This window comes from Eptatretus burgeri, chromosome 6 (assembly GCF_056783735.1).
Source record: "Eptatretus burgeri isolate ZD-2024b chromosome 6, Ebu_testis_v1, whole genome shotgun sequence".
Classification (NCBI taxonomy): domain Eukaryota; kingdom Metazoa; phylum Chordata; class Myxini; order Myxiniformes; family Myxinidae; genus Eptatretus; species Eptatretus burgeri.
The window spans coordinates 83,532,917-83,560,248 of record NC_140966.1 but is presented as its reverse complement, the minus strand read 5'-3'; the positions used below and the strand labels follow the sequence as shown (position 1 = coordinate 83,560,248).

At 44.6% G+C, this 27,332-nt stretch overlaps 1 protein-coding gene and 1 long non-coding RNA gene across 4 annotated transcripts in view; one reads left to right on the top strand and one right to left on the bottom strand.

Annotated features, from left to right (window-relative positions):
- Positions 1-27,332, top strand: part of LOC147025201 (uncharacterized) — a 48,617-nt gene that overhangs the window by 4,470 nt on the left and 16,815 nt on the right. The window lies entirely within an intron of this gene.
- Positions 15,020-27,332, bottom strand: part of LOC147025200 (tissue factor-like) — a 64,852-nt gene continuing 52,539 nt past the window's right edge. For all 3 annotated transcript variants that reach the window (XM_085885925.1, XM_085885926.1, XM_085885924.1), the window contains 2 exons: positions 19,780-19,933; positions 15,020-18,001 (listed from right to left, as the gene is read on the bottom strand). In XM_085885925.1, the coding sequence (XP_085742051.1) occupies positions 17,847-18,001; positions 19,780-19,933 (309 nt within the window). In that variant the 3' untranslated portion in view covers positions 15,020-17,846. The remainder of the gene's footprint in view (positions 18,002-19,779; positions 19,934-27,332) is intronic.

Genomic DNA, 27,332 nt, shown 5'->3' with positions numbered 1-27,332 from the left:
ACGGGTTCTCGTCATCATGAGGCACAGGTTTACGAGCAGAGACGCCAGTCAGCGTACTTGATGTGACCTTTATTCTTCTTGTTGAAGCCGGCGATGCTTGTGCAGCAGAAATAACAATCATCATGATGATTCTGCGGCTCACGCCATATCATGGGCACCGCAAATGGCATGCTCGCGCTTGCCCACCAACCACTGAGTCAAGGTTGTGTGACAGCTTGTGCAGCAGATGTGTGGTGCCCAGCTCTGTTCTTGGTCCCCCACCTTACACCCGAAGTAGTGAAAGTAGGCGGCCTTCATTTTCACTGCTGTAGATATACTTCGCTGTTGATCTTTTTTGGTATACCGACCACAGACATAACAGAAGTTGTCAGGATGATTGGTACAGGAACGCCTACTCATCTTTATCTGAAAGAAAGAAATATAACACAAGTTAACAACAATTGTACGAAATAGACATGTTAAAGACATATGTAAATTTCATTGAAATCCTGACTTCTAGGCAATGGGAATATTTCTGTTCCTGAAAATCCTGACGTGATACAGCAAAACGGTTATGATTTTTGAAATCAGCGTACCCAAATTAGTCTTAATCACTTTACACATCTCCAGTAAAAAAAATTTTTTGAAATTTGTTGTTCAGTGTAATGGAAGAGCTCACCATACACTTCTATGGCAGGACATGTAGTGGAAGAACAACTTGCAGGACATGTAGTGTAAGAGAGTTGCAGCAACGGCAGCTTACAGTTGGTTGAGCGGGAGGCTTGTCTTGAATTAGGCCGGAGTGAGTCAAGTGCAGGCTTTGAAGAGAGACATGTCTGCATTGCATCTTGGGCACCCACCGAGAACAAGGTTCCAACACCTTCTGGAATGTAGCAGGCACTTTCTCCTTTTACAGAAACTCTGTTCTCAGCTGGAAGTTCTGCATATTGCTTCTCAAGCTTTTGCGTGGTGGGTACCGCAATGTTCCACAGGATTCCTCACTTCCAGTTGCTCGGCTAGGGGAGTTTGGTCACGTGTGGAACCACCGTCATGACCGTTGTGGGTGGCTTGTGGCCATCTACATCATGTTGAACACAAAGAAATTTGACTGCCACATTGGGTGGCCGGTTTTTCCATCTGGCTTGGCAGTGATGGACAGGGAGCTTGGCGCTGCGGGAGAGAGTGGCATTGGTGCCGTTTTTCAGCTGACAGTGGAGCTGTTTGCCTGTAAAGACAGTGAGCTTAGCCATTTTGAAGCAGGTTCTGCATCCTTGGATCTTCCGCGTGCTATTTCCATGACACAGGCAGGACAATGTCGTTTGGCACCTCTCACCCAGGTCATACCATATCCGAGTCTCCCGTCCCATAGAGGTGCAACTGTGGTGCGATGGAGAGCAAGGACCATACATGAGGGCATTTCCACTGGTTGAGCATGTGAGTCCAGTAGTGGTGATTCCAGGAGAGGAAGAGTAAGAACTTGAACTGGAACCCGAATCACAGCCTTTGCTGATTCTGGAACCCAGCATGACAGAAGGACCCGATGTAAAAAAAGAGATCTGCTGATAAAGAGCTTGCGCCAGGAGAACAGAGCATTGCGTGCTGAACTGCAATCATTCAAGAGCGAAACCCAGAAGGTGATGAAAAGGCGTCGGCAGGAAAAAAAAGTCAGAGCTGTAAAAAATGCAAACAGGAATAAAAGGAACAGGAAATTTGAGCAGAGAAGCTGGAGCAAGAGCTGCACAAGGCCAAAGCGCCTCTCAACTCACTCCAACTCTTATCGCAGGCAGCCGAGCAGAGCTTAACAGCCCAAGGTCAGGTGATTGTGTTTGCATAAACCATATTGGCTGTTTGTCTGGCTTTTGTCTATTGTGGATGGAGAAGTGCGGTTGCCAGCGTCTATGCGTGCCTGGCAGTTATCTTCATGCTGGTTGTGGGTCAGCTGGTCATGGCCTTGTTCCGCCCTCAGCCTGGTACGCCTAGGAGATACAGTTTTGGTTGGATCCGCTGAGCAGTGGCAATGTCTGCCTGCATTTTAGCCGTGACCACAGTTTTTCCTGGAGGAGGATGTCGGCATCGATTGGGGATGGACCAGAGGACTCTAGGATTACCTGATCCCAGAGGAGGATGTAGGCATCAAATCGGACACGATGAAAGAACTCTCTGAATACCAGATCTGGGAGGAGGATGCAGGCTTCTGAGAATGGATGAGAACATTGGGTTTACCAGACCCCGGAGGAGGATGTAGGTTATTGAGAGTGGATGAGAGAAATTAGGGTCTCCTGGACCCTGGAGGAGGATGTAGGTTTCTATGAGTGGATGAGAGAAATTAGGGTCTCCCAGATCCTGGAGGGGGATGCAGGCAGAGATCCTGCTACCTCTCACAAGAAGCTTTGTAGACAGTTCTTGTGGCTGATTTGATTCTCTGCCACCTCATCGAGGGTGTGCTTAAAATGCACGATTGAACCCAAACATTAGCTAGGGTGATTTTAAGATTTTGAAGTGATAGACAAATTTAGAAATGAATTAAAAAAAACCAACCCGTATCTTGCCAAAAGGTGACCACGTGTGACTTCTTTAAGGTCACACTGAGGTGAACAGAGCTGCTATCCACCAGGAGCGACTCCTTGAGGAATATCTGCCTACGAGAGATTCCGATGAGAATCGTTCTACAGAGTAACCATGAAAAATATACGTTTACCTCATAACGTCACCAAATGACGTCATAATGTCTCAAGCTTGACATATCGAGAAAGCACTCATCGAGGTGTTCAATTTGAGGTATTACACGATATGGTACCTAAGATTTCAAAATTTGACCTTGGGGTCAAAAACTTTCGACCTCCAGCGCTAACCATGAAGGTCAAGGCCGATCGCCACCAAAAATTAATCAGCTGAGCGCCAGACCATGAACTATATTCCCATGAAGTTTGAAGATGATCCGATCAAAATTACTCAAAAAATAAGGGTTTCGTCGACTCCCCTGATTTGCGACAAAGTGACCTTGACCTTTGACCTTGACCTTCAAAATTTTATGCGCTGTAAGGGACCTCTATAGGCCTCTGATATGTGAAGTTACAAAAATTTCCAATGATAACTGTGCTCTGCAGAGTGATCGATATGTGATTACAGACAAACCAAAAATAAAAATATAAAAATAAAAAAAACATACAAGCTGACTCGCATATCTTGCAAAAACTTTGTTTTGGCAAGATAATAAATAAATAAGTTTGGAACCTAGGGAAATCGAAAGTAACGAATCCACAAGGGTGGATTAGAAGGGTGTGACAAAATTTAAAAGGGGTGGATGATACGCTGAGACCTGACCAACCTGTTACAACTTACACTTAGGGTAAGGTGCCTTGACGTTTACTGTCCCAAGAGTTCAGTTTTTGCGAGAAATTTGGGACTACTAAAATCACGTATCACTGCTCACCTTCACTCTTTCATTCCTCTTTTTCCCCACCTTTGGAATAAACTCCCTCACTCTTTTCAATCCCATTCTTCCCTCCAGGCCTTCAAAACAGCTGTTCACCACCAGCTCTTATCTTCCCCCATCCAAAACCTCGATCTTTTCTACCCCCGTTAATCCACCCCAAACACACCTCCTTCAAATTCCCTGCTTTCTTTCCTGAAAGGTCCATCTCATAAACCCTGTGTTCCCCACTCCATCCCTCTCCCTTCCACAGATCTCCGAATGTCTCTGTTCCCCACTGTTTTGTCCTTCCCACTCCCGCCCCTCTTGTCTCATGCCCCCCTTGCTGTGCGTTGTGTGTTAGCTCTCATACGAGCATCGACAATGTATACAAAAAAAAAACATTGGATGAGAGCAAGTGAGAGCGATTCAATGGTCGCTAAAGGGATTGGTTTGGAAACCAGAATTGCCTTGTGTGTTGTCTGTTATGTGTAAAGAATTGGATTGTTTTTGAGAATGAATGTAAATTATAACATGTAAGTTGGCCATGGCATTTCGGAACACAATCACTGTTTTTGCATTGCAATGTTTGAGAATTGAATGGCAACAGGGGGGAAATGAGATGTTGGATTGTGTGGGTGGGGAAGATATGTGGGACCACAGGAATGGATCAAGCTTGGAGGAGTGGTGACTGTGCCCCCCCCGCCTCTCCGACGTAATTTGTCGCTGGCAGCCGGTGGTGTCTGGAAATGGAGACCCATTGGATGGGGAGGTCTGGTTGGCCAACCAGCGGTAAAGAGGCTCCTGGCGACCCGTATGAAGCCGTGAGAGCCTGGATGTGTGGAGACCGTCCCCGGCGGGGTGTACAGCAAAAGAGGTGTTTGGCTGTCAGGGACCCAATAGTTGAAGCTGGTGGGGGGGGGGTCAAATAAGTCGTAGGAGACCTCACCATTTTTGTTGTATGGTATCTCCCTCTGCTCAGCTGAGGATCACATATGTGTGTAATAACATTTAAGCCATGGTCTTGCAGGGTTGGAATGAATGATTGATAGTGGGTTTATATATGAGTGTGTGAGGGGGTTCACAAAATCCATGTCATTCACCTGTTCCAGAGACAGGGCTCACAGAAATTTGATTAGGTAAATTGGGATGGCTCTGCAGGTCACATTAGGCATTGTGGCATCCACCGATGAACGCAGTCTTCAGAAGGGGGTTGTACACACGTTAAAATAAATTTTTGGTTTAGGTTTTGTCCATTATAGAAGGTTTTTGTGTGTTTTCTGACATTTTATTCCCACCTCAGGAGTTTTTTTTTTTGGTTTTTTTTTATGTACACCTTGTCGAGGCTCGTATGAGGGCTAACAACGCACAGCAAGGGGGGCATGAGACAAGAGGGGCGGGAGTGAGAAGGACGAAACAGTGGGGAACAGAGACATTCGGAGATCTGTGGAAGGGAGAGGGATGTGGTCAGGAACATGAGCATTGAGCAATATAAGATGGATATTACAGGGACTTTCAGGAAGGAAAGCAGGGAATTTGAAGGTGGTGGGCTTGGGTGGATTATCGGGGATAGAAAAGATCGAGGATTTGGATGGGGGATGATAAGAGGTGGTGGTGAACAGCTGTTTTGAAGGCCTGGAGGGAAGAATCGGATTGAATAGAGTGAGGGAGTTTATTCCAAAGGTGGGAAAAAACAGGAATGAAAGGGTGAAGGTGAGCAGTGATTCATGATTTTGGTAGTTTTACCAGAAGGGGGGTTTTGGCAGACCTTGTGCGCCCTGCGAAAATGTGGTGGGGACAAATCGCAGAGAGAGCAGGAGGGGGGGGCGAGGCTGGAGAGAAGACGGTAGAAGACAGAAAGACCACCGACCAGCCTGCGGTGAGAGAGTGAGAGGCCCAACGACTCAGCCTCATTGCGGGAGATGCCAATGATCCGAAATGCCTTGGCTTCCACAGCGTGAAGCCGAGAAAGGTGGGAGGCAGGAGTACCAGCCCAGAAGGGAGAGCAGTACTCCATCAGGCTGTGGAGGAAAGCTTTGTAAGTGGTCAGGAGCTCAGGTGGGCCGGGGAAGGACTTTGCACGACGGAGGATTCCCAGTCGGCAACTGGCTTTGGAGGCGAGGTTTGAAATGTGGCTTTCTCAGGAAAGGTAATGGCAGATAATGAGACCCAGAAGCTTGAAAGAAAGGAGTTCTTCCAGAGGATTGTTGAGGAAGTGGATGGGGGGGGGGGGGTTTCTAAACGGTCCTTTCGGAGAGACATAGTGAGAGTGTGATTTGTCTGGATTGAAAGACACGTTCCACGTGTTGGACCAGTTTCTGATTTTACCCAGATCTGCAGTGAGCGAAGAAGCTGCTGCTTGCCGGTCTGAGGGATGACATGGTACGGCAGAGGGTAGAGTCATCAGCAAAGAGATATGGAGGATTTTCCAGAGTCGGAGAGATCATTTGATGAAAACAAGAAAAAGAACAGGGCCCAGAACGCTACCTTGAGGACCTCCAGCCTGGACAGGAAGAGTGGATGAAAGAACTCCATTAAGGGCCAGACGTTGACTGCGACAGGAGAGGAAGTCTGCGAGCCATGAATGGAGATGGCCTTGGATACCATAGGAAGAGAGTTTGGTTGGTGAGCAGGGCAGGGTGCCAGACCGTGTGAAAAGTAGGTGATATGTCCAGAGATATGGCTCGGATTTCATGTCTGGCATTGAGGACCTCCATCCATTGTTGGGAGAGCTGAAGCAGAATATCCAGGGTAGAGTGACCTAGTCTGAAACCAAATTGATGATCAGAAATCAAGCTATTGGAAAGAGGAAGGATTTAATGTCTGAAGCGATGATGGATTTCATAACCTTGCTGATGATTGGGAGAAGGCTGATTGGTCTGTAGTTGCAGGGATCTGTTTTTACACCTTTTTTTATGCAGGGCAGTAATGTTTGCTGATTTCCAAGCAGATGGCAGATGACCTTGAGCAAATGAGAGGGTGAACAGAACAGAGAGAGGGTGAGCAAGAGCAGAAGAGCAGGTTTTTAGGACACGTGGGCTGATGCCATCTGGACCGGTTGTAGAATCTGAGTCGAGGTTTGACAGCAAGCTCTCCACCTTGTCAGGAGAAAAGGACACAGAGTCCAGGGACAGTTGGGTATGACTGGGTAAGGTGGGTATAGAAAGTGATGGGTATCAGACACCAGATTTGGATGCAAACACAGAATTTAGGCATTCAGCCTTTTCACGTGCGGTGTCAGCAGTGCGGCCATTTGAGGTAAGGGAGGGGATGGAGGGGGAACATACACCAGAAACAGATTTGATTTGATGCCACCAGGATTTTGAGGAGGGAGAGAGGTTTGAAAGTTCAGACTTGAGCTTAGACAGATGTTGTTTTCTGGCTCTCCCGAGGGTAGATACACACTTGTTCCGAGCTTTATGGAAGGAACTGAGATTACCCTCAGTTGGGTTTGCTTTACATGAGCAAAGGCAAGTTGTTTCAGGACAACTGCCTCACCACAAACTTTGGTGAACCAAGGTAGGGAGGAAGGGTAGGATAACTGAAGATGAGAGGGAATAAATCTGTGCATGAGAGAGAGCAAGTTTCTTGGAAAGAATTCCCAGGATGAGTTGATGTTGGAGAAAGTAGCGATAGGAGACCAGTCTATAAGTCTGATGGCTGCTTGGAGACCCTGCCAGTCGGCTTGAGTGAAATGCCAGACTCTGGCAGTGAGGTAGTTCTCTGATAATAGCCAGAGAGATATCCACTTTGACAAGGACGTGGTCAGAAGAACCGATTGGAGCGGAGGAAGAACAGCAGATATTGTCAGGGAATTTTTTCAAAATCAGATCCAGAAGAGATGGAGTACCATTGGTTGAGATCCGGGTTGGGAAGTTGACCGATTGATTCGCAGAAAGCTTTTGCTGAAGTGCCATGACAGGTGAGAGAGGTACCCACACCGAGCCAACTGGCATGATGACAATTGAAGTCGTCACATATGAGGAAGAGAGAGTTTGGATGAGAAGATAGAAGTTGGTCCATGTTTTCGGATAGTGAGGTGTAGATGGAGTCATCACTGTTTGGTGGACGGTACAGTACACATATGAACATGAGGTGGGAGTGGAGGGGAAGCCGTAGCCATAGGTATTCCTGAGGGTGTGGGGGAGTGAGGGCAGTACATGGAGAGTGAGGAATAGAGTCTTTGATGAAGAGAGCAACTCCTCCACCAGGACGAGGCTCAGGTCTGTCATACTGGAGGAGGGAGTAACCAGGGAGAGATACTTGGGCATCAGACACATCTTGGGGGAGGAAAGTTTCTGTTAGGCAGATTATGTCTGGTTTGTCAGTGGCAACCTGCATGGAAAGATCTGAAAGGTTTGAGCGAAGGCCCCGGATATTTGAGGTCTACACTATTAATGAAGAGGGAGGGTAGGAGGTTTTGGGTGCAGGGGGTGGGAGGGGAGGGTAGGACAAGGGACGAGGGGGGGAGGTAAGGAGGGTTGTTGAAAGAGTGTGGGGGATTGCAGAATAGCTAGGGGAGGGGCCGAATGAGGAGGAGAAAAGGCTCTGTGTTGCTGGGGGAGCGCGGGGACAAGAGAGGGGGGCAGGCATTTGAGGAGGTGGAGTGAAAAGATGGAGGTGAGAGGGCAGTGGAGGGCAGGAGGCAGCTTTGTGGATGAGAGGGAGGGGGCAACTTTGAGAAGGATGAGTGAGGGGGGTGAATGGTGGGAGAAAGGTGAGAGGGGAGTTTTTGAGAGAGGTGAGAGGGAGGCTTGGAGGGAGAAGAGTGTGATAGTTGCTTTGAGAATGAGGGGTGAGAGGAATGAGTTGGCACTGAAATTGGAGAAAAAGAATGGTTGATGGAAAGTGAACATTCATAGCAAACTGGGATTTTTTAAGTTTTAGGTCAGAGATGCGATTAAACACTTCTTGATGGATGCAATAAAGGTGAATTCAGAGAATGGAGAGAAGAAACGCTGTAACAGTTGGATTTTTTTCGGCAAGGTATGAAGGAGTGGTCGAATTGAGAGCAGTCTGTTTAAATAGTAGAAGAGTAGTGCATTCTGATACAGTAAAGAGTACCACATGTGTGAAAGAGGAAGATGAAGCATTATAAGAGATCGTTTTTATTATTATTATTATTATTGTTTGAGGGAGTTTTCATCAGATTCGGTCATGGAAGTGTTGTCGAAAAAAATCGTGAGGTAAATGGTGAATTTGGATCGATAAACGCAGGGGGTCTAAACAGATCACGTGGTTATGGGAGAAGCACTTTGCTCTGGGAGGTATATCATCAAAAGTGAAATTATTTATTTTAAATAAGGATTGCGTAACATTTGGAAAAGGGAAGGTTGAAGTAAAATCGTGGAAGTGTGTGGTGAATTTGGAATGGTAAATGCAGTGTGAAGCTGCTGGGTCGATGAAAAGTACCAGGAAGAGTAGAGAGAGACACGTGGTTACAGGAGGTGTAGAGATCGAAAGGATACAAGGAAGATTATTTTTTTTGATGTATTTTTGAAGAACAGGTAAGATTCGGGAATAGAAGGTTGTAGATCGGAAGAAATTGTAAAGGTAATGGCGAGAGAGGGTCAGCTCAGTAGAATAAAGATTGTGCCGGCAGGAGGAAGAAGAAGAAGAATCGAAACTTGTGAGTGTGTAAGGAGAAAGGTAGTTTTTATTTTATTTTATTTAAGACAAGAAATGGAGTGTTTAGTTGGGAGAGATGGGGGACGTTGGGAAAGTGGGAAGAAAGAAATTGAAGGTAATGGGGAGAAAATACAAATAAACACGATCGTACATCGAGGGGAACGATGGGTAGCACCCGGTAGCCTCAAGCACCCGATAAGACATGGTCGACGAAAACTGACAAAATAGCACGATTTTTGAAACAAACCCGAACTAGGAACACACAGTAACATGCAGGTGAGAAAATAAACAGTTAAAACGGGACAGATAACGACCAGAAACTTAACTTTGAGATCGTCAGCAGAGAGCCCTGAAGGAGACCTGCCAACGCTCCAAACCCAGAACCGGAAGTCCAAGTTATATTAGGATCAAGGAACCAAGAGTTTTGCAAATATTTGAATTGTTGTGTTTAAGGGGTGTAAAACGTTAAGAGAAATAGGTAAGTTAGCTATGGCTCGCATCTCACAGCCCCTTCCAATTTATTTCATAAGCAAATTAGGTGTGAGTCGGTAAGTGCTAAGGGCGGAATGGTAATGCCTGCATCGAACCTTGCAGGAGCTACGGTTCCTGGGAGGGGTCTGTGTTACGATTGTGGGGGTAGATGGAAGAATCTAATAGGTAATATGGCGTTATGTAGAGTTGCTTGGTCCATGAATGAGTTTGTGGGATCTTAGTGTGAGTAAGTAGGGAATCTGTGAGCTTAAGTGTAACGTGTCACCACATGAGGGGTGGTCTGATGTTAATTTGCTTAGGGAGTAAGAATGAGTTTCCAGTATGTGATTGCCCTCTGTGACTTTTCCTCATGTCTTTATAACCAAAACCATGAGGAGGAATAAGCAAACGTGCCTTCCAGCAGAAAGCCTCGCTTTCAAAGGTTGATAACAAGTGAAGTCACGCCCCCAAGCAGACGTTTTACCAATCGCTATTCAAACCTCCATATACCCGAGCAGCCGGATTTTTCTCCAGGAAGCCCAGGGTGGGGGATCCGAAAGTCCAAGGAGTTCAGGGTTCAAAGGCTCCATTTTAAAGAAAGAGTGGCAATTCTAAAGTGGTTAACTATAATTGTTGTGTTCCTGGATTCAATCAGACTAACAGAAATATGAGAAATATCCATGGATGAGACTGAGAGGTATTGAGTTCCCATCACTTCATGTTGATGCAAGTGAGCAGCGGCAGTGGATAAATATATAAAACACACACACAGACACTTCTTTTACCATTTATGCATACACACTCACGTTTGTACATTACACATATATACACACACAAATGGAGGTGGATACTTTTAGACCTGGAAGGTCTCCCTTCCACCACCTAAAAAGCCACCACCATGTGGAGATGGCAGCCAACAGCAGCGACTTGCATATTATATATATTGTTGCGAATTCGCGCCCGCCGGCGTGCGATCGGCCGCTCGACTCGAATGGCGGCCGCCTCGCCCACCGGAACGGACAATTCTGTCATGACCCTCTGGGACTAACGCCCTGAGCTAGTCACGGGTGGGGGTTTAACCTCACCACGATCGTGCCAATTGCCCACCCATGCAGGATAGGTTCGCTCGCCAAATTCGATCTACCTAAGTACCTGCGCGAATGGTCGACCGGGCGATCGCACCACGCCACAGGCCGACTCCAGACACGAACCGCTTAAGTGGTCCGTTCCGTGCTCCAGTGATAACCGAGTGGTGTTATCGTCGGCCTCGACGGTTCCGATTAATTATCGGGCGTATTAAGCCCACTACGAACCCTTTACGTGAAGCAGGATGGAGGGTCAATAAAGAACAGACGAAGCGAAACGGGAAAACAGTTCACACAATGCACATTTATTTCGCGACACACGGAAAGCACACATATACAGCCATAGTCAAAATTCACATTTAGCAACCCAAACAATAAAAGCAACGACGACGCAGAGTTACTACCGACTACGCGCACACACGGCAACACTTATACAGTTCTACTTTACAGACTGCGCCAACACACATTTACTCAAAAGCAAAGGAAAGAAGCCACCCTCATAGACAAGGGGGCAGACGGGCTTGTAGGCCAATATGCGCGCGTGACCTGAAGGAGCGGCCAGGTCCGCGAGACCGGGTGGGTCCTACCCGCGTCCTCGTGACGCGTTGGCGGATGAGCCGCAGATGTGGCCACGTGGCTGTGCCCCGACTCCGTGCTCCTTGGCGGGTTTCGTTGGCACGACGTTTGGAGTGGGGTGGGAACGGGGCCCCCTTTTTGTACTATCTCAGCGCGGGGGAAAGGGGGAATTGTTGATGCCCTGGGGGAGGAGAATGGCTGGCTGGCTTGGGTCCCGCGACGAGCGATCTCACACCGCGACCGTCGCCGACCGCCGTCCTTCTCGCCTCGGACCCAAGCTCCTTTGCCTCTTCCCGCAACTCTCCTCAGCCGACTGCAGAACCCAACTCGATGCCTTCGCCACCCGACTCCACTCTGCCACACCGATGACTCGACTTGCTCTGCCCTGCCAACACACACTGCTTCTGCCACACTCTGCCCTTGCCACACTCTGCTACTGCCACACTCTGCTCCGATTCGCCTTGCGCTTGCTGTTTTATAGGCCGGCAGAAGAAAACAATATGCAAATTTCCAGATCAGGATGACCTCGGGGGCAGAGCCACGCTCGCCCATTGGACGGAGGAAAAGTGGGCGTGAACCTCCCCTGATCCTAGAACTTGCATATATCGATTTCACACTGACGCGCCTGGAGGCGGGGCCAAGCCGCTCCGCGCTTGCTAATTGGACGGATCAGAAGTGGGCGTGTAGCGTTCCTGATCCGGATTCTCCCTCGGAAAGGCCGCTATTTGCACTCGCGGCTCGGTGCGTATCGCTGAACGAGCCCAAGACAGCCCGACGCTCAATGTTCACAGGTGATGCGGGAATGGCCGTAGAAGGAGAGAGGTGAGGGTGGTGGAGGGTTTATCGGTGGTGGTTTGATGGTTATGGTGCCGTTTGGGAATGTCGGTGATGCGATGTTTGCGGGATTGAGTTGTGAAGGCAAAGGTCGTGGCTGTTGGCGCCGTTGCTGCTGTCTGAGGGTTGGAGCGTGGTTGTAGTTGGTGACTGTGGCTGGCGTGGTGGTTAAGGTGGTTATGGTGCCGTTTAGGAATGACGGTGATGCGATGTTTGCGGGATTGAGTTGTGAAGGTAAAGGTCGTGGCTGTTGGCGTTGTTGTCTGAGGGTTGGAGCATGGTTGTAGTTGGTGACTATGGCTGGTGTGGTGGTTAAGGTGGTTGTTGTGTGATGGCGGTTGAGACGTGGTTGGTTCAAAATAAAGATAGAACAGAAAAACGACTATCTCAAAGCGTCGCAGCCCGAATGAATCACATAAATTCCCTCTAAACAACGGGTTTGGGGCTAACTACACATGTACTTAGAGTGATCTCACCTACGGGCCCTGAATGGTGGTTTGCGAATTTCCACAGCCATAACAATATATATATATATATATATATATATATATATATATATATATATATATATATATATATATATATATATATATATATATATATATATATATATATATATATATATATATATCTCCATCCAACAGGAGCATACTCCTGTACAGAGTATCATTGCTGCCAAAGCAGTCTCCTGGACTAATAATCCTGGGCAGTTCACCACTCCAACCCAGGATACTCAAATGGCTCTATCATCCCAGCAAGCTGGTACTCATTATGCCAACCTCAGAAGGATGACAGGCCAACTGAACTCCACCTGGTATTAATTCAACAACCAAGTGGGATTTTAACTCAGGATCCGAGGATCCCAAGGCCACCACCCTAACCATTAAGTCAACACCAGAAATCTTCTTCCTCTTTCGGCTTTCTCCTGTTAGGGGTCGCCACAGCGGATCAACAGTCTCCATTTCGCTCTATCCTCCACATCTTCCATTGACACTCCAACCACCCGCATGTCTGCCCTCACCGCATCCATGAACCTCTTCTTTGGCCTTCCTCTTCTCCTCCTGCCTGGCGGCTCCATCTTCAACATCCTTCTCCCGATATACTCCGTTTCCCTCCTGTGCACATGTCCAAACCATCTCAATCTCACCTCTCTCACTTTGTCTCCAAACCATCCTACCTGAGCTGTCCCTCTAATATACTCATTTCTTATCCTATCCATCCTCGTCACTCCCAACGAGAATCGCAGCATCTTTAACTCTGCCACCTTCAGCTCCGCTTCCTGTCTTATTGTGAGTGCCACCGCCTCCAAACCATACAACATAGCTGGTCTCACTACCGTCTTATATACTTTCCCCTTCACTCTTGCAGCTACCCTACTGTCACAAATCACTCCTGAAACTCTTCTCCATCCACTCCATCCTGCCTGCACTCTCTTTTTCACTTCTCTCCCACACTCTCCGTTACTTTGGACAGTTGATCCCAAGTATTTAAACCAATCCACCTAAGTCAATACCAGAAATATTTTATATATATATATATATATATATATATATCAGACCCCATTCATTCATGTGTGGCAGTCAGTGCTGGTTGGAAGTTATTTGCTTGGAGTGACTGGGCTGCTGACTGTGCCCCAGTAGGTGACATGCACATGCACATACACACACACACACACACACACACACACTTTTCCTTTTCCCAATCGATTCAAAAACGAAAAATTTATTTTGGGCCCAGAACCAACGAATATATTTGTCACAGTCCTCACAGCTCTCCCCTCCCCCAAACATGATTGAGTAAATAATAATTTTCAACTTACCATGTACAGGGTGGGGTATTTATATCTGACATTTGCAATCTTTCTTGCCAGAAGCAGTCTTGGCCTAACTAATTATTGTTTTCTTTGTTTTACAGATAATACTTGAAAGTTTTTAATGATGTTGCACTTTAAATGCAATGAGCATTTTTTTTTTTATGTAATGAGCATGCCAATTTCACAAACAAGGTCATCATGGCAGATGAGGCACACTTTCATTTGGCAGGTTTAACTCCACCAGATTTCTTCCTATGGGGGTTTCTGAAGGGCAAAGTTTATAAGGAACATCCAACATCGATCGATGAATTGAAGGCAAACATCACTGCAACCATCCACTCTACCCATTTGTCTGATGTAATTTTTAAGAAATAATCCAAATTGATTTTTAAAACTTGAAGTATGTGCTGATGTTGTATAGAAATTTTATTTTGATGAGAAACAAAAAAGTTATAAGGATAATAAAACTGTCAGTAATAAATGCCCCACCCTGTATATTCACAAGCTCCAGATATGTCTTTCCCATCTGTGTTCAGAAGCACCCAAACCAGATACAGCATCTTCCTCAATGAAATCTACCTGATATGTCCTACTCCCACATAAATATAGCTGGCACAAGCTTTGTGGATTTTCACTTCACGAAAATGTCCTTTGCCAAAGAGTTGGTTACCTTTACTTGGTAATGACACAACATTGTCTTTCCAATTGCAGTCGTCCATTAAATAAATCACCAAGCCTGCCATGTTCACAGGAAGCACTCAATGTCCCTCCAATGGTGGAGCTCCATCGGCATTTTGTGCAGCACACGTCCCTCCACTCGGGTCTGACACCAACCCACATGGTTGGGAGTTTGCAGTACAAACAAGTGCCCATTCGGCAAGCTGAAAAAGTTCTCAGAGTTTTTCATTGTGCAGAAGTACAGCCCTTTCTCTCACATACTAGTCCACGTATTTTCGGCTTCTTTCAGCTTTGTGAACCATTTTTGGTAATGATCCATATCTCGCACACACAATGTACTCCATGGTGCCCCGAACACCACCATTTCTATGCATGTGCACCAAGCATTCTGGGGCAGATGAAGTCATTTTGAAAGTCGCGCAATTATACTCAACACCCTTGTTTTAGGATAAATAATGACTGTGTCAAAGTGATCGTTACATGTATTGCACATATTATTCTTACAGCAGAAAAGAAGAAGAAAAAAAAAGTTTCACAAAGTACTGAAGTGAATACAGCAGTCACTTGAAAAAGTTTATTCATTTACATCACAACTAATTCAATGGTGAAAACTGTTCCTGGATTAACATTTCACCGATGACCACAGAAGCGAATAAAAATATAATGTAATGTTTATACACCGTCACCATTATAAATGTCAAATTTTCAGACGAAGGTATAATAAATACATTCACAGCCAGCACAAAAAAATGTCCCACTCTCCAAGCTCCCTGTAATTCAGCATATTAAACAATCGGATTAAAATAAAACCTCTCAATTAGAAAAATGGGTGAGAGGTATGGTGCAGAGATGTGAAGAACTTGAACAAGATACCAAAAATAATGGGAAACAAGTCAAACTTTTTAAACACACACATGCTTTTACAATATATATATATATATATATATATATATATATATATATATATATATATATATATATATATATATATATCTATCTCAGACTATTCATTCATGTGCAGCAGTCGGTGCCGGTTGTAAATTATTTGTTTTGAGTGTGGCTGGGCTGCTGACTGTGCCGCAGTAGGTTAGAGCTGGAATTTGCAAATTGTTTTGGGTGCAGGTGATAATTCGCAGCCTCTTCACAAAAGACACTGTGGGATCTTTAACATTCACCAATGACCAATGCTGGCAGACGGGTTCTCCGGCTTATCGACCTGCCGAGTGAAAGTTTTGATTTCTTACTGCAGCCCATTAAAGTCATAAAGGAAAGCATCAGCTGAGTTTAAAAATACCCCAATATGAACCTCCAGTGTATTACTATGAGGAACAAGCATGATTGTTCACCTACTAAACTGAAAAAAATCTTGGGAGTACAAGAGGAGAAAACCATCAAAAGAACTTCCCTTCAACTCTTTATTTATTTTCATGTTCTGTTGCAAAAAAAACAAAACAAACAACTATTGTAACAATAACATTCCACATTCGGTATGAAGGCCTCAAACTTAGCCATTAAGCAACAAATTGTTTTGCAAAATAAAATGGCTCTTCCAAATGTTTTCAGCTCCACAGGTGCCTCTGGTTCCCAACATGACCAGCTCCCCAAACTGTCATGTCCACCAGTCTCAATACTCATTTCTCCAGCCTAACACTAATATATATAAATATAAATCATTTCTCCACCTTCAAGCTCATTCTCCCACAACAAGGTGTGATTTTCTTCTCCATCCCATACCCCACAGCTTTTGAGATGGTAAAAACCACCTCAACTGACTGCTAAATGTTTCTTATAAGACTAATAAAGCAAGATACAAACCATGCAATCGAAGGCAATTGTGGATATACTTGCTATTCATTGTCGCACACCTGTTTAAAAAAAAATAAAAATCTTTGCACAGCAAGGCCGTTAAAATCCAGTGTACCTTTATCAACCGTAGAAAGGATTGCATTCATCGATTTGGTAATGCCGTTCCAATCAAGTTCCATTCAAGAAAATGTTGTGCATAGGTTTGCTTTGGACCACGTGACCTGGATATTTTCGGAGCAGTCATCGTGGAATCTGAGGATACTAAAATGTGTCATGTGAATACAGTGTTAAAGGGGTTTGTGCTTCTTTTTATTTTATTTTTTAATAAACCCTCAGCAAAATATTGGATACTATTAAAGATGAAAGATTGCCTTTCAAGTGTTTCAGTCTCTTTTTGTGACATTCAGTTTTTAATGCCAATGATGTGCTGCAATGGCTCACTATTAATGCATGTCCTCATTGGATGTGGATATAGTTTATGTGGTCATATCTTGTTCAAACAAGGTGGAGTCATGGCCATTGGACTGGATGGATGGTGTGCATTTGTGTGCAACATTTATCAGTAGTAAATATGCTGAGCCATTCGCTTAAGTGAGATTCAAAGGAGAAACCCCCCCCCCAAAAAAAAACCCATAATTACTCGTAACCTGTCTGAACGTACAACTGTTAGGATCCAAACTGAAGGTTTCCTCGACCGACACATGAACAACCTGTCGCCATGAAGGTACAGTACATACTAGTGTATTTTGAGCATGTAACGTTTGTAACAATTATCACCATGATCGAGTTACACCTGTCGAGTGAACTTTAAACTACAACCAACAAAGCTATAAAATGTGTGTAAAACCGAGTTTTCGAAAGATATATATATATATATATATATATATATATATATATATATATATATATATATATATATATATATATATATATATATATATATATATATCTTTTTTACAAAAAAACTGCTTTTTACAAAACAAGATTTGAAGAGATAATTACAAGATTGCAAGGATGTGATGAGGACATTATCATGCTCTTTACAGAACAGTAGTGCTGCCGAAGCAGTTTCTTGGCAAGGTGCATGCCAGGTGGTTTACCATTGCCTTCCTAACAGTCAGTCAGGGAAGGAAATTGTAATTTGTTCAGGGCACCGGCGAGAGCTCACATACTCTTTGCGAAGGACACCATGGGATCTTTAACGCCCATTAGCGCCAGCAGATCAGATGCCCAGCTCAACGTCTATCGAATGGACGGTGCACACATTGAATTACCCTGCATGTGAAACATCAGGATGGCAGTTATAGTTGGTCAATATTTGAACACAGGCTAGTCAGCTCAGAGGTAGTGTGCATACCTCCAGGCTATCCTGCGAGCCCAAGGATGTGATAAAATGCTTGTACAGAATCGGGCATTTATGAAACAATATGGAATGAGATGACCGAGATGTGATGAAGCTGCATATGTGAAGTGGTGGTGGTCGTCTGGAAATGAAGCCATGAAACGGGCCAAACATGTTTGGATATTATGGTGATGACATATTGGAGTCAAAAGAGAACAATGGTCAATAGTCATGTCCAGCATCTTTAAGCTGGAGATTCTCTGGTTGTTCTGTCTTCTTGTCTGATGACTTGCAACAGCAATAGCAAACCACAATCAGCATCACCACTGCAGCAACAGCCACAAAGCCCAAGATGTATATCCAGGTGGAGAATTTATCTGCCAGAGTGTTGCAAGACTGGTAAACAAGATGCAAGGTGGATCATAAAAGCCAGAGAACAAAAGTGCATAAAACCTGCAAGGTGACATATTCCATCAACTTTGATTAATGCAAATTCATATTTTTTGGTTAAATTTCCATTCAATAAAGATAAGAGTGTTCAAAGTTTCCCTTGGAGCTACCCCCTACTGACGTGGCCTCAATGATGAGGTGGAAATATGGTGCGTGTCAGTTGGTGGTCCGTCCAGATAATACTCTGCTTCCCACCATCCACTTCACCAACATTCCAACTTGCCAGGTGAATGGCCCAGAAAACTGAGCATGTTAGACGTTCATCTATTGTAAGAATCCTCAAGCTTGCATGGATGAAAACGGGATTATTCTTTGTTTGTATGCAGCACAAGGCTGCATGGAAGCTTCATTGGCTGAGGACATGGCTGTGCTGCTGATGCAGTGCCCTCTATTGGTTAGGGCAGGAATTTGTCATTTGTGCCAGGTAGCTGGAGATAGGTAGTCTACTCTTTGTGAGGGACACCGTGTGGTCTTTAACCAATGTTGGCATACCTGACGCCCGTTTAACGTCCATCCGAGGGATATCACACATATTGATGAATCACCCTGACTGTAAAACACTGGAATGACAGTTTATAGCTGGGTCAGGATTTAAACCCAGGCTGGATAGTTTTGAGGCAAGTGTGTGTATCTCAATAAAAGATTGAGGGGACAGAAAAAAAAAAGAAAAAAAATCACAGATAATGACACTCGGCGAAACGTAACGGCACTCCGTAGAGCACATACCTCCACCAGGCTGAATAGTTGACATTTTGTATACCACTGATAGGTCAGATTTGAATCCGGACCTTAACCAAAATTGAATCGGCTTGTTCTCGTCATCTAACCAACTCTTCCACCAAGTGTCATCTGAATCTATCCAAAACTTTTTGAGATATCATGCAATATCGTTTTTAGCCCAATCTCTCAATGGTGACGAATCAGTTTAAAAAATTTAATTATTGTTTTATCCAGATCGAGATTCGGATCTTCACCAAATTTAATCAATTCTTCCTTGTGGCACGCCAAACCTGTACACCAAGTTTCGTGTGAATCCATCTATAACCTTTTGAGATATCGTGCTACATCTCGTTTTTGGCCTGATCTCTCAATGGTGAAGAATCACTTAAAAAATTCTCTGATCCGGATTGGGGTCTTCACCAAAATCAAGCATTGCTGTCCTTGGCCGATCACCAACATACACAAAAAATTTCAGAACAATTGCTTGAAAATTGTGGCCAAAAATCGTGTGACAAACAGACCAACAAACACTACAGACCAACATACTTGGCAAAACATGTTTTTTTCGCCAAGTAATCAAAAGAAATTAAAAAGGAAAGTAATATGGTAATGTGTGGTAAGATTCCACGACCCCATCTCCCTTCCCAATAACCACTACGGTCACGATTATATGTTGTGTATCCTGAATGTCTGCACAGAGGGGGATCTCTGGCTGACATCGGAGGCAATTTCAATTGTTCAATTTACTGAACAAGGAAGCCAAGGATTGTGAACAGCAGGAGGTGGAGGGTGTCAATGTATGAAAAGATTGACACCCTTCCCATAATAAAATACAATGACATTCAATCTCATGCAAGGTTCAAAGTGCGCTGGAAAAACCACATTTTTTGCCATGGTGATATGGTGATAAACCAAAACTGGCGATAGTTTTCTCGATTATTGTTTTGTAACCATGTCTAATGCTATTTATCTCAGTCTCTCCCACCTTTGTCTCTGCCAGAGGATGTGAAACAGACCGTATCACTTTCCACTCCATTCCTCTTCTCTTTCCCCAAGATGATCCTGCTTGTTGCACAGTACGGCGAGGTAGAATCCACCCCCGGAAGTTCGAAAAATTGTTTTCTGGAATAAAAGAATTTCTGCACAGGGAAATGGATGGCAGAAGAAATATTCCATTCAGGTGAAGCAAATGATTATTGTGAATGAAACGCTAAAAGTCCTGATTTATACAAGGCCATTCTGCTCATCGGCACTGCATCGCTTTCCCAACCCAGTACAGCATCAGACTAGGACACTCGGTAGAGCGCATACCTCCATCACGTAATGCCTGATCCACCAGAACATATCGGGCTCATGATATTTTTGAAATATCATGCAATACAGTACTATATCGTTTTTGGCCCTATCTCTCAATGGGAAAGAATCACTTTAAAAATTATTGCAGTCGGATCCAGATTTTCACCAACATCTAATCAATTTGTCCTTGTCACACACCCAACCTGTCCACAAAATTTCATCCAGATCCGTCCCCAACTTTTTGAGATATCTTGCACACAAACAGACACACAGACAGAAAGGGGTGAAGACATAACCTCCTTCACCTTCGGTGGCGGAGGTAATAATGAAGATCAAAGATCACGTGAAGCAATTATAAGTACAAGGTCCAAGAGCTGTCATAATTTGTGCATTACAGTTTTTGTTTATTTTAATACAGTAGAGACATTTCGGCTCATGAAGGAGCCAAACAACAGAGGGCAGCACGTTTACAGATGAAAGGGGAGCAGGGACACAAATACATTGCACATGAGTGGCAGAAAGGAAAGAGGTGGGATGTGGGGGACGATCAACGAAAGTAGAAGACAGCAGAGATGGGTATGGGACAAAGCACGAGTCGATGATGAACAGTACTCTTGAAAGCACAAGACTAGACACAGGAATCTGATTCAGTGTGAGAGTGAAGGTGAGTATTCAGTTTAGAATTTGGGAGGGTAACCAGGTGTGGGATTATAGAATTTCATGGGTAACCTGCGTAGCTTGGAGGAGCAGGGAGGGACAGGGGGCCGAGAGGAGCAAGGCCAAAATTGAGTCGATATAAAACTGAGAGTCTGTTAACCTGTCTGCGGTGGGTGAAATCTTGGGACTTGACCTCCTGTCCATCCATCGGGACCAGACTCTGTACAGAGCGTCTGTGCTCCCAAAAGTATCCTGGGCTGTTGGACACAATCCTGGATGGGTCTCCACTCCGACACAGGATACTTGAATGGCTCAATCATCCCAGCAAGCTGGTACTCATTTTGCCGACCTCAAAAGGATGACAGGCTGAGTCAACTCCACCTAGTATTAATTCAATGTCAAGTGGGGTTTGAACTTCGGACCTTAGGATCCTAAGCCTGCCACCTTAACCATTAAGCCAACACCAGGCATACCTATTGTCAAGATATACTTAACTCGGAGAACCCTGACTCAGTTTCCTCAAGGGGAGTAAGATGGGAAGCAAGTGCAGCAACACAGGATGGGGCAGCCATTCTTCATGATACTTCAAATGAAAGCCTTATACACTGTGACCAGCTGCGAGTGGTTCTGGATGAACTTGTAGCTCTGCGAAGAACCCAAAGGTGCTGATCTGCCTTTGAGGCCATTTTGTCAATGAGGTCCAGGTGTGGATCATGATGAGAAGTGGAAATTGCATCTGATGAATCACATGTCAAGAGCTGTGACTTTAGGTCTGCCTATTTATTTGGTGAGACAAGGGGCTTTGAGTGAGGTTGAGCAGCTGGGGCCCTCTACTTGTACAAGCGGTATGTAATTCACATAGACACTGCACAGTACATTTTGAATTCACTGCCGATGCATTGATGAATTATCAGTTTATCATACTCGCTTTTTTAAGGCATTCACAAAGGAGGGAAGAAGTTGAAGGTGTATTTTCATGCATGCCCAGCCCTCTCTCATAGACCTATTACCTATCATTATCTACCGAGAGTAACGATGACCAATTCCTATCGAGGCCACATTTTCTCCCCTGGTCAGTCACAAAAATTGTTTCAAATATGATTAAATATGCTATTGGGCTGGTTCCCATGTGTGAAGTGGTTGAACTGAACTAAGGGACACTAGTTTCAAAATTGTGTCCAATCTGTGGAATGTAATTTTTTGTGGTACTCAACATAATGTCTTCCATAACTGCCCAGAAATCCTCTGTCAATAGGGTTTAAATGGATCAACATGTCCTTTGGGCAAGTGCTTGGATTCTGTCTTGGACCTTAAGGGAGGAGGAGAACCTTGCAGTTGCTGCAAGACAGGAGCAGCTTGAGCATGCTGGGCTTGGAGAATTGGGTGTACCTGCAGCTTTTCCCTTTGAGTCTGTTTTCTACATGGGTTGCACCTTTTGGAGCCATAGACACCAACAATGGTAAAAGAAGCTATGGCTTCATAGTACCCCTTCCCTCTTGATCGGGGGCAGCCGATGCTGACAGAAGTAAGGTTTTTAGAGAAGGGCCCTCTTCATGATGGAGGTGGAGAGATGGAACCTAGCTGAACAGCGAGTGGTATGGAGAGTAGGTCTGAAGAGCTACATCAGGAGCTGGATTGGTTTGTGGAGGTTGAACAGGAGATGGGCAAAGACTGAATCAAATGTGGTTAGCCAGGAGCCAGTGGCATCAGCGAGAGACCTATGGAGTAAACGGAAAGGTACTTTGAAGGTCCCCTTGAATGACACAGTGTCAAATAATTTTTTTTTTTTTTTGTATACCTTGGTCGAGGCTCGTATGAGAGCTGACACACAACTCACAGCAAGGAGGCATGAGACAAGAGGGGCGGGAGTGGAAGGGACAAAACAGTGGGGAACAGACACATTAGGTGAACTGTGGAAGGGAGAGGGATGGGGATGGGACGGGGAACATGGCGAAGAGAAGATGGACATTTCAGGGACTTTCAGGAAGGAAAGCAGGAGAAATGAAGGAAGTGGGCTTGGGTGGATTATCGGGGGTAGAAAAGATCGAGGATTTGGATGGGGGAAGATAAGAGGTGGTGGTGAACAGCTGTTTTGAAAGCCTGGAGGGAAGAATGGGAAAGAATAGAGTGAGGAAGTTTATTCCAAAGGCGGGAAAAAAGAGGAATGAAAGAGTGAAGATGAGCAGTGATTCGTGATTTTGGTAGTTTTACCAGAAGGGGGTTGTTGGCGGACCTTGAGCGCCCTGTGGAAATGTGGTGGGGACAAATCGCAGAGAGAGCAGGGGGGGGCAAGGCTGGAGAGGAGTCGGTAGAAGACAGAAAGACCACCGACCAACCTGCGGTGATTGAGTGAGAGGCCCAAAGACTCAGCTTCATTGCGGGAGATGCCGATGATCTTAAATGCCCTGGTTTCGACAGCGTGAAGCCGAGAAAGGTGGGAGGCAGGAGCACCAGCCCAGAGGGGAGAGCAGTACTCTATCAGGAGTACTCCATCAGGAGTACTCCAATTGTTTCTGTAAGATCCAGAAAGAAATGTGCTGTGGTATGGCAGCTGTTGCTTGTGCTTTGGAGGAATCCCTGGCAGTTAAACCTGTAATGACTACATCTTTGGCTGTGCACAGAGATGATTCCTTCCCCTGGACACCATTAGATGCCTAAGATTGTTTATGTTAATGTCCACAGTGTGTATTCAATTGGATATGTGCTGTGGTGTTAGCCCAGTTCTGTGTACAGTATTAGATGTAGATATTTGTCCTTCATGGGGAATGCGGTGGAGAGCGAGAAGAATACAATCATTGGACCAGTCTGATGAAACAGGTGTGTGTTTTTGGCCAGAATGGGAGTTATTGGAATTATGGTTTGGGTGTTCACAGCACGTTTTCAATTGTCGTATGGGAAACGGATTGTTGTTGTTTCTTTTTAGTTCCCTTTTTACCTTTTTGCATTGTGTGAGGAAAGCCAGAACACATCTGGAAAATCTCAAGGCTTTAACTCTCCAACCATTCTCCTTCCTCAAGTCATGTTGGTGTATTGTGAATTCTGTCTCTGGTGTACGATTCCCCTCCATCCTCTCCCTCGCATCAAATGGCACTACTGCAGACTCTGCTCAAAATATTGCCGAACGTGTCAACTCTGCTTGCCGCCAAAACTCACGTATCAAACCCAACTTGCTGATGTCATCTTTTCTGTTTTTTTAACGGCATGCTCTCTGACCATCCGTTTGGATTCTGTCCCAATCCTTCAACTCTGGATATCCTACTGCTCCTCTCAGCAAAGGTTGGAGGTCATAACCTCAAGCAAGAGGTTTGGATAGTCTCCCTGGACATATCGTGGGCATTCTGCTCCACTTGCCAAGATCGATGACTGTGACAAACAAGGCCACCTTCATACCTGCATTTCTGACTTCCTTTCACTCATGCAGTCAAAGTGTTATCAATGGAATGAGCTCCTGTCCTCAAGGTCCTCTGCTATCAATTGAATGTGCTGTCATGCCCCAAGACCAAGTCTTTGGCCCATTCTTGTTCCTACTAGAGATTGACAACCTCTCAGATGCTCTGCAGAATCCTCCCTTTCTTTTTTTTTTTTCAGACGACTCCACAATGTGTCATCCAATACCCTCATCCCACTGACAAGTAGACAACAGCTCTGTCACTCTGCCAATTTGGAATCGATTACATGCTGCTCTGATAAATGGAATACGTCTTTCAATGAAATATCACCATTTCAATCTGTCACTCTGCAAGGATGATCAAACAAACCCACCCATTTCCATCGTCATCTAATCAAGGAGGTTGGGCTAGATGGATAGTCGAGAGGTATGCGTACCTGCCTCTGAACGGTCTAGCTTGGGTTTGATCACTGGCCCAGCTATGAACTGTCCCGTGGTTTCCAAGTAGGGTGATACATCAGTGTTTCCTTTGTCCCCTGGATGGATGTGAAAAGTGGTGTCCCATCTGCTTGCATTAGTTGACGTATGTTTGAGATCCCACAGTGTCTTTTGTGAAGACAACGTGAGTTATTATAATCACCACCCTGGCCAAATTTCATCTTCCTTTCAAATGTGCAGGGGCAATGCATCAGCAGTACAAACTCATCACAGTAAATTATGCAATTGGAGGATTGCATTCAGCATTTAATTTCAGTTTAATATGCATTTGCTAAAAAAAAAATATTGCTCAATCTCTTGAACTGATCTCTTTCATTTCTAGGCCTCACCAGCAGTCATGGGCTCTCCATAGCGAACCAAATAGCACAGCTTGCCTCCAAAGTAGGGTGCACACTTGGCATCCTCTATTTTTCCAAGTCATTCCATGAAAAACTAGAGGGGGAGCACTCGGGAGAGTGCAAAACCTCCGCCGCCATTACTGCTGGGTCACTCAAGTGAACCTTATATCTTATTCATTAAATATGATGTCAACAGTGCTGACAGTTATAGTTCTTTTCTCCAACATTTTTTTTTGGGGGTGGGGGGGTTGGAAACCACTTATAACATGTAAAAATGCAAAAAAAAAAAAATTTTCTCAAACAATTTTTTTTTGGGGGGGGTTGGAAATCACGTAGAAATACAAAAAAAAATTCTCTAAATTTTTTTGGGGGGGGGACCAAGTCGAAAATGTAATGGCATGATCCTTGGACCATACCCAACCCCCCCCCCCCCCACCAAGTTTCGTCGAAATCCGAAGAGTTTTTCCGTAATACTGTTCACAAACAAACAAACAGAAAGGGGTGAAAACAGTAACTTCCATCCATCTTCGAAGATGGCGGAGGTTAATGAGAACTACTCACAACCTACAAGGCCTCTGTTCCCATAGCCCAATTGAGTCCATATTTCCCCTATGGACTGACTCCAGCATTATATGTCTCTCTTTATAGCTCTGTCTCTCATCCTGTGACATCCAAAGCCATCAACATTATTGGAATCTCCTGCAACGAGGCCAAAACATAATGCACGTTTCTCTAACATCGTGACAGGTACATTAACTATTATTATTAAAACAGCTCTCCTCCGTTCTAGCTCCCTCTGCTCTCTCAACTTCCCCAACTCCTCCAGAATGCCGACATTCCTCCAGTAACTCACTCCTGGTTAACCTCCCAAAATCATAGCTTTCCACCCACTTCGTGTTTTCCCCGTTTGTGGAAATGCCTTCTGGAGACAGTTCAATTACACCCCTCCCACTACAGCTTCATTCAAGTGGTGCACACCAACATCTCACATCATCCTCCATCAATCACGACCCCAATATTTTACATCCCATTAATTGTATCGATCTCACTTAACCCTCCTACTTATTACATCCACCACTGAAGGTGGATGGAGGTCATGTTTTCACCACCGTTTGTCTGACTGTCTGTTTGCCCATGAGCAGAATATATCAAAAAGTTATGGACAGATTCGGACGAAACTTTGTGCACAGGTTGGATGTGTGATAAGAACGAATTAGATTTTGGTGAAGATCTGGATATGAGATATACAGTAATATATATATATATATATATATATATATATATATATATATATATATATATATATATATATATATATATATATATATATATTAGGGTGTTTCACTCATGGTGGTAAAAAAATGAAATTTGTTGAAAATTGTCAGAAGGGGTGTCCCCTTGTTTCTTATGACCCATAAATATTTTAGGCAAATATTTGGTTTGATTAGTCAATATTTACTGGTCTCACAGTTGGACAAGATTCCACATTTCAAGTGAAACTTTGAAAAAAATCAAATGGAGGAGAAGACAAAAAAATTGCAACGAACGTTTATTGAACTGAAAAGTTTCACTTTTCAGTGGGTCATTCTTCACAAGAAATAAAAAATAAAATGACCGTTTTTACAGCCATTTTTCCCTGCTGTGCAGGGGTTGGGCTTTTTCTTGAGGCAATGTTTTATGGCCGGATGCCCTTCCTGACGCCAACCCTGGTCGCCTCTTACGACACACAGGAATATGGTACACCTATTCTAACCGGGGCATACACCGGGACCAGTACACTGGTACTCATTTCGCCGACCTCGGAAGGATGACAGGCTGAGTCAACCCCCTGGTGTTAATTCAGCAGCCAACGGGGCTTGAACTCAGGACCCTGGGATCCCAAGCCACCACCCTAACCACTAAGCCAACACCAGGCTTGTTCTTCACAAGAAGAAGAACAAGAAGAAGATGAACAATGCCGAGCTCTCTATGAGCAGCGTTCGCTACGCGAGACGCTGCTCAAAACGTCAACCTACCATTCAAAAGTGTGCGACCTGTTAACACGGTCCCATTTCGCTAAGATTTTGCATGAAGGACTTTTTATAGGAAAGGTTCAAAGGCAAACCTGTGCTGATAAAATTATTGCACTTCACAAAAAATGAAACACCCTAATATATATCCTCCTTTTTTTTTTAGTGATTCTTCACCATTGAAAGAAAGGGCCAAAAATGATATTGAGCATGATATCTCAAAGTGTTGGACAAGTTCTGACAAAACTTGGTGGATCAATTGGGTGGGTTACAAAAACAAGCGGATTAGGCTTTGGTTCAGGCTCGGATGCAGATCTGGCCAATCAGAGGGATACAAAATGTAATTTTAACC